This window comes from Lathamus discolor, chromosome 3 (genome assembly GCF_037157495.1).
Source record: "Lathamus discolor isolate bLatDis1 chromosome 3, bLatDis1.hap1, whole genome shotgun sequence".
Lineage (NCBI taxonomy): Eukaryota > Metazoa > Chordata > Aves > Psittaciformes > Psittacidae > Lathamus > Lathamus discolor.
Genome location: NC_088886.1, coordinates 63812347 through 63820472, shown reverse-complemented (window position 1 = coordinate 63820472; position 8126 = coordinate 63812347). Strand labels below are relative to the sequence as shown.

The 8126-nt window shown below is 43.0% G+C and overlaps 1 protein-coding gene across 2 annotated transcripts in view; it reads right to left on the bottom strand.

Annotated features, from left to right (window-relative positions):
* Positions 1 to 1043: 1043 nt before the first annotated feature.
* Positions 1044 to 8126, bottom strand: part of PLPPR4 (phospholipid phosphatase related 4) — a 32249-nt gene continuing 25166 nt past the window's right edge. Inside the window, exons 5-7 of one of the 2 annotated variants that reach the window (XM_065672709.1) lie at positions 6393 to 6450; positions 4572 to 4745; positions 1044 to 2479 (exon numbers count right to left, since the gene is read on the bottom strand). In XM_065672709.1, the coding sequence (XP_065528781.1) occupies positions 1142 to 2479; positions 4572 to 4745; positions 6393 to 6450 (1570 nt within the window). In that variant the 3' untranslated portion in view covers positions 1044 to 1141. The remainder of the gene's footprint in view (positions 2480 to 4571; positions 4746 to 6392; positions 6451 to 8126) is intronic. The other variant, XM_065672710.1, reaches the window with a different exon arrangement.

Genomic DNA, 8126 nt, shown 5'->3' with positions numbered 1-8126 from the left:
ATTCCATTTTTAAAGGGAAGCATAAATCCCCTGAATTGATTGTGTTTGGGGTGAAACTTGTGACTGTTCTTGTGGCATGCTAAGCAAGTGAGGTGAATGACTGCTTCTAAGTGTGAGCTAGGATATTAATTGCTGTCTCCTTGGAAGGTGGTCAGGAAAGTGGCTGTTTATCTGCTCATGGCTCACCTTTCACATTAGCACATCTCGCAATTATTGGTGTCCTGCGTTCTGTGGTTAAAAACTAATAGAAAAATGGAAGAGTTGCTGGAGGGCAGAATCAGAGGTTTAAAATGCAAAATCTGAATGAGTTGTACTTTAAAAGACCCCTTAAAAAGAACAATTTCAAACAATTCTACGGGTTAGCCCACTAAGAAGCAGCCTCTTCATTAGTAGCACCTCTTCTTAAACAAAAGTTGAGCAGTAGCAGCAAAACTAGTCAAAAATAGATAGTTATTCCATTCTAATGGAACGTTGCCCACACGGGTTTTGTTGCAGTAGACATCTTAAAGAACTACACGAAACCTTTGCAATCTTTGAATGTGACAGATCCACTATAACAAAGCTGTAAATATTTCCTATATGCTAAATGAATGCAGCCAGCATCATCAATAGTATTAGCAATAGTACTTTGAAAGTAACTGCACATCAATATGTCATGTGTTTGCAGAGTCTAATAAGTATTGTTCAAAACATGTAAAGTTACCATCAGCACCATCCTGGATGAAAGATTTGGTGCAAATCCTGCAGTGAATATATACCACTTGATACAGCCTTTGCTGTGAGAAATTCAGTCAATTTTGGACACATACAAAATAAAAAGTTGGCACATTCAGGAAATAAGGTGTCTGTGTTCAAGACCGTTGTTTTGATTGACATCGTCACCCTCAGATAAATGCTTTGATTCTGAAGAAACAAGCTGCTTGCAAATGTTTCACATTAGTTAGGTTCTGGCATTGTGCTTTCCCCCCACCACATACTTCCCACAGGCTCATGCACGTTGCACATCAGCAGCGTTCAACAGCAGTTGGGCTGCTGGGCAAGAATTTGGCACATCGAAAGTAAATACTGGCTCCAAACGAAGAGAGCAGAACCTGTGTCAAGATGCGATTGTGGTGGTATGGACCAGCTGATATGTCTCCTCTCATTCCTTGTATGCTCGTGTAGGGGATGTGCCCTTATAGAAGATGTTCCTGGTGTTCTCTGGACTGCTCCCTCTCTCGGGGATTAAAATGATGTTACCTTTCCTTCGAAGCGTTGAGTCCCGGCTAGAGGAAATGGACAGAGTCTCTGAGCCAATCTCGCTTCCCTCTACTGGCGTGACCCTTATCGTAGTGATCCCATGATGGTGATGCTCGCTGTTATCTATGTTGCTCCTTTTCCGGTCACCTGACCCGTAACTGTCTTTTAAGGAGTCACAGCTCTCAGAGTCTCTGTTCAGATCATTTAGCTCATAGGTCTGACGAAGGGTGATTTTTTCAGGACCTTTCCATTTCCATGACCCACTCCCTTCACCTTCTGATGGCATCTGAATTACAGGTCTGTTATTCTCCGGATGGGCCTCAACTCTGACAATGCTGCTTGGCTCATGGTCTGTCAAGGTTTTGTATCTGATGGCTCCTGTGCATGTGACTGTGCTTCCCTCTGAACCCTTTGGGCTGCTCTGGAGCACTCCTTGCTGCTTAGACATGGCTATTACTTGCATGATTCTTGGCTGGCTATTACTTCTACATGCAACGCTCTTCTCAGCAGCTTTCAGCCATTTAGCTCTAGCTGAACTAGTTTTGGGTGATGTGTTCACGTTCTCCTGAGTCTCTTCGGGAATGTGGACTAGCTGGGAAGAACCAGGACGTGACTGAATAGAGACCCGTGGCCCGCCGGAGAGACCTGTGTTGTTACAACCTGGTACGCTGCCGGGTTGAATTTTCAGGTATTGGCTGGTTGGGCCGTGATGATCACCATTTACACCCACTCTGGAGGGTTCTGAGCTTGACCTCATCTCAATAGCCCTTGGTGGTGACTGGCCAGATTCAGTCTCTATGACTTGCAGAGACAACTTTCGACTCTCATTCTTGTTCTTCCACTGGGAAAGCAGCTGTTTGGAACGGGCAGAATCCATGGATGCATGTATTGTTGCGTTTCGCCTTGCCGGGTCTTCCATGGATGGTGTGTTGACTCTTGGCAAAGTGTTGCTGAAGGTGACCATATTTTCCTTTCCCATTGGGCTTCGTGGTGTTATTATTTCTACATCAGCATTTGCTCTCTTGATATTGGTCAGAGACCCTGTATCTCTATGGTTTCTATTGAGGATACCTTCTGTACGATGAGAAACAATGCCATCACTGCTGCTTCCATTTTTACCTGGCAGGATCCTGTTGGCATCTTGACTGAGGTCTGTCAAAGATCTTAGAGGTTCTCTGTGAAAACTGGGCTGAAACACATTCTCATCACTTGGCAAGAAGTTCCCCACGGCATAGAGGCCCTGGTATTGGAACAAAAGCATCAACAGTCAGTAATGGGGAGGGGAAGAGACATTTAAAGATATTTTAATTATATTATGCTGCCTTTAAATAATTACTGACTGATAGAATTAACAGCTTAACTGACAGGGTATGCTTGCTTGCCTTTCCTGCCCAGTATATCCTTATTCCACATTCTGTTCTTGGTCTGGTGCATCTAGGTATGTATGAAGTAGTCACAGCAGGATAATTGGGGCACAGAGCTCATGGCAACAAATAGTCGAGGAAAAGATTGAGCCTCCTTCGATTTTCTTCCTTTTATAAAGCAACAGATACAGCTGAGGAGAGAATGCTTTGTTATGAAAAGAACAAAATCAATGTTTGCAGTCTTCCAGGCAACACTATTTACTACTGTCTGCTCTGATTTACTGAATCTTGTTACAGCATGAGTTGTTCTCTGCTCTGTGATTCTGCCCTTTCTGCTGCATAATAACCATGTAATGCAGTATCTACATGGTGGAACAATTTATCAACTTTAAATGAATTGCTTTCCAAGCTGTGCAGAGCTGCAACAAGATTTAGTTATACACTGTTTTCTTATTCAGCAGACTCACTGTAAAATGTTGCCTTTTTAAAGAGACTCCACTGAGGGAGGCTATTCTATGAAAGGGTCAAATGCTCGACACAATCATTTAGGTTCCTTGTTCTTCACACTCCTTTCAGAGATATTTGTAGTTTCACGTCATTTCTCCTCCCCTTCCTCTTACTGCTGTGTAGTTCTCAGGGCAGGTTTACTGACTACTGGGTAGCCAGGACAATGTCCTCTCTGATGCAACAGTATATGGAGAAGACCTAACAAAGAGCATACTTGTTTGTGCATTTCAAACAGGGGAACAACAGCTCCATTTATGAGAGTCTACAACAGCTTAATCGCTTGAAATAATATTCTCAAGAGAGTGCCCTTCTGCTCCCAGTGCATCATGAAAACTGGCTTTAGTAGCTCATGGGGTTTCTTATCTACTCTGCTTGCTCTTTCTTCTACCAGTGTGAAAGCCATTTTTCCTTCACTCACCTTTGAGGACCACCTACATGTACCTCAGATCACCTCATCACAAGAAAAAAGGTGGATAGGATATGAACTAATTTTAGTGCTATACTAAAAGTCTTCATTGACTTCTTGGGCATCAAAACCATCACACTGGCTGTCAAGACTCTGCTGTTCATCTGCCAACACTGGAGCAGAACTGCTGTCAGGAAAGGCTCCTGAATTCTCACAGGTATCTGGGCTGACACAGTGCTCAACAGCTAGAGCAGCAGCAGGCGTGGTGAAGACATACTGAGGGCAGCAAGCAAGAGCAAAGGCTTCATGAGCTTCCTACTAATAGATACAATCAGGCCTATCCTCCAGACTCCTTTACAGGACCCTTCCAAGGTGCTCCATCTGTTTCAGCCCAGTACGGAGGAAAGGCATAGGAATAACCTGGCTTTGGCATCCTATTTCCCCCAAAGGTCTGAAGAATCCCAAGGGTGTAACATGGCCTTTGTTTTCTTGCAGATTCAGCAATTTACTCAGCTAGTTGCTCTGTTTTTGTTTTTTTGTGTTTTTTTTTTGAGATCATAAAGCTAACATAGAATCATAGAATCACAGAATGGTTTGGGTTGGAAAGGACCTGAAGATCATCCAGTTCCAATCCCCTGCCATGGGCAGGGACACCTCACACTAAACCATGTCACCCAAGGCTCTGTCCAACCTGGCAATATAAACTCAGGCTGGCAACAAATACCAATTAACCCAATGTTTCTCTTGTGTTATGCTTGTAAGTGTGGAGTAGAATGAGTATCTTTAAGTATTTAATGAAGCACATAATGTTAGAGCTGTTTGTGTATATGATACCATATGATTATATACTAGTTTGTGCACTGTTGATTTGAATACATATTTGCTTTTCCCTGTGAAGTTTTAAAGTGATTACCCCAACATCATCATCTTCAACACATTTTGACTGCATTTTTAATTATGGCATGTGATCACGATGAAAGGTTTTCATAAAAAATACCAGTACTCTTATTACAGTTTTATTTCCTAAAATTTGACTACATGAATATTATATTTACCAAATAGAGAGCAATTCCTCCTCCTATGAGAAAGCCACAGTAAACGTCAACTGGATGGTTCTTATACTGGGTGATACGAGTCAGACCACATATAATTCCACAGATGATAAAAGCAAAGACCAAGAGTGGTTTCAGAAGTTTTGAGGAGTCTGTTAATGTAGAATTGAAGTACATCTTGAAAAAAGAAAGAAATTAAGAAGCAGTTGAAGAGATTTACCCAGGAGGATATTAATTTCTCACATTCAGTGTTTCTTTCACCCATAGATACCAGAGTAATATTGAAAATAATCAGCCTAATTTTATTTCACAGCCCTGTTTAAATTTGCTTACTTACCAGAGGGAGATCTGAAATCCCAAGGAATGGATTTCCAAAAGCATACACAGTGTTGTCTACTGACATCACAGAATCCCAGCCTGGCTTGGGTTGGAAGGGACCTTAAAGCTCATCCAGTTCCAGCCCCCTGCCACGGGCCGGGACACCTCACACTAGAGCAGGTTGCTCCAAGCCCCTGTGTCCAACCTGGCCTTGAACACTGCCAGGGATGGGGCAGCCACAGCTTCTCTGGGCACCCTGTGCCAGCGCCTCAGCACCCTCACAGGGAAGAGCTTCTGCCTTAGATCTCACCTGAACTTCCCCTGTTTCAGCTTGAAACCAGCACCCCGTGTTCTATCGCTACGGTCCCTGATGAAGAGTCCCTCTGCAGCATCCTTGTAGCCCCCTTCAGACACTGGAAGCTGCTCTGAGGTCTCCATCAGCTTCTCTTCTCCAGGATGAACAGCCCCAGTTTCCTCAGCCTGTCTTCTTTAATTAGGATAAAGATTTTATGCCTAAATCCTGTTCACAGTCAGAGCCTAAATGTTTTGTAAATGTGACTGAGGAGCTACTGCTTCTGAAATGCAGAAGCCAGATGTCACACCAGATGAAAGCAATAACCTGTTCTAACAGCAGCTACCACCAGATGCTTTAGAGAGTTATTGCTCAACTAGGGACCATGATGTCAGGGAGGTCACAGAAATTAAGTGGAGGTGGTTCATCAGTGTTATTCCAAGTTTTGGCCTTTCCATGGGCAGAAAAATATACTGGCAAACTCCCAGTTCATGCACAATTCCATTATCCAGGTTGATTAACTGGTTGTTGTTGTTTTCCTCTGGTTTTTACGGGATGAGTGATGGAATAATTTGTGGTCACTCATACAAGCATTGTAGCCCCTACTGTAAAAATGTCACTGGTCAGATGTGGAAAATCAGCTGTGATTGCTGCAGCATGTCCTATGATTCCCTGCTAGTTACTGATGGGGTTTATTCACTTGCTTTGCAGTAGCACCTTGGAGGCCTCTGGGAGCGTTTGTGCTAGTTCATCCATGCTGCAAATCTATGGAGGTCAAATGAAACTACATCACATCAGTGGTTGTTCCTTAATGCCTCAAGCTGAAAAGCAGCCAGTCAAGTAAAGACGGCAACAGAGAAAAGGCAGAACACATCATGGTTAATTTGAATGGTAAGTTAAAATATCACCTCATACAATGGATAAATACTGCATTTTACATGTGAATAATATGAGTTGAATAATCAGCCATACTTTAACATTAAGCTGTTTGGTACTTCTTAGCAAAGGCTGTGAAGCAATTGAAACTTTTCTGTTGTCTTAATAGAGCTGGGTTTAGTTTAACTGTTAACAGTTCCATTTTGCTTTCAAACTGGGAGGATAAAAACTCACATCCATGCAGGATATTGAAGAAACACATCACTTTACAATATACAGCAAATTACTTTCTGACTTTTGTCTTGTATAGATGAAAATGAACAGAGTTAGTTACTCACCGAAATGTACACTGCTGCAAAGGCTGCCAGGGTGGCATGTTGAGAAGGGAATGACTTTCTGCCAAGGAAGGACACTCAAATTATGCTTCTCAGTTTAAATACACTGTGCTAGTGTTCATGTGAAAAAAACCACTGGGTGGTACAGTCATTTTCAGTTTACACTTCCTAAGCAACATATCAGGAACATTTAATTTCTAACTTCTGTAATCTGCAGAAAGGACCAATGGTAATGAAATGCCTTTGTTTTGAAGTAACCATTTAGCATGAAATACTTTTTGCATAGTAAGAAAAGTATATTGAAAGAACAGTGGGAATGAGCTAAAGTCTGAATGCTTGATTGAGACAAATATTTATACATTTCTTTCTCTCTATATATTCCCATAATAACTTTTCAGTGAGTATGAATGCATGAACCTTGATCATATAATCATAGAATGGTTGGGGTAGGAAAGGAGCTAAAGCTCATACAGTTCCAACCCCTGCCACAGGCAGGGACACCTCACACTACAGCAGGTTGCTCCAAGCCCCTGTGTCCATCCTGGCCTTGAGCACTGCCAGGGATGGGGCAGCCACAGCTTCTCTGGGCACCCTGTGTTAGCACCTCAGCACCATCACAGGGAACAGCTTCTGCCTTAGATCTAACCTGAACTTCCCCTGTTTCACTTTGAGCCCATCACCCCTTGTCCTATCACTACAGTCCCTGATGAAGAGTCCTTCTCCAGCATCCTTGTAGCCCCCTTCAGACACTGGAAGCTGCTCTGAGGTCTCCACACAGCTTCTCTTCTCCAGCTGAACAGCCCCAGTGTTCTCAGCCTGTCTCTGTACGGGAGCTGCTCCAGCTCCTGATCATCCTCGTGGCCTCCTCTGGACTTGGTCCAGCAGCTCCATGACCTCCTTATGTTGATCTAATGATTATTTTCTCAGTGATTTCACTTTGACTCTTTTCAAAGTAAGGACTCGTACACTTCAATAGTCAGACCCTAACTTCAGCAACAGAATTCATCATCTTTGGGCCTCTGCTTTGTTGCTCTAGCAACAGTGGGACATTCTGCTCAGGGAGAGGCAAACTTCATCTCTATTTGCTGCCTCTTCTGGTTTATTTTTGTTAATTTTAAAAAACACTTTCTAACATGAATGGAGTGAATGGAGCACAGCAACATGGAGAGGGCATTTTAGGATTTACCAGGCCCATTCTTGAAGCCCAGACCAAGTTGGTAAATGAAAATATGTCCAAACTGTGCAAAGCAGTAGGATCAGGGCTCCCATGGAAAACCTGGGGACTTGAATGATGTGGGCTGGGTCTCAAATCAGAAACAACAGGTATGGAAATCAGAAGTAACAGCTTAGCTTCTACTTCTCTGTCCAAGAAAAGGAGATTTTGCGCAAGTAGCAGCTACACGGAACCATCCCATGAGGCTCTCTATCATTTCAGCATGCTTCTTATAGACCCATTCCATCAGTGGTGAGAACATTAAGGAGTATTGTTCCCTTTACACAGCAAAGGGAAAAGCTTGGCTGGGAGTGGATTCAGTAGCACCTATTCTACCTAGTACATAGCTTGCAGAATCCCCAAAACGCTTTTATGACCTCTGAGCTCTAGAAGGGAGTAAGATGCAGTGCAGATATACAGCAGTTTATACCTGTGCATTTCTGTTCTTCAAAGGGCATGGACACATCATGTGCTGGCTGTTTTGGTGAAGAAGGGTATGTCTATCTTGCAGCCACTTTCACCTG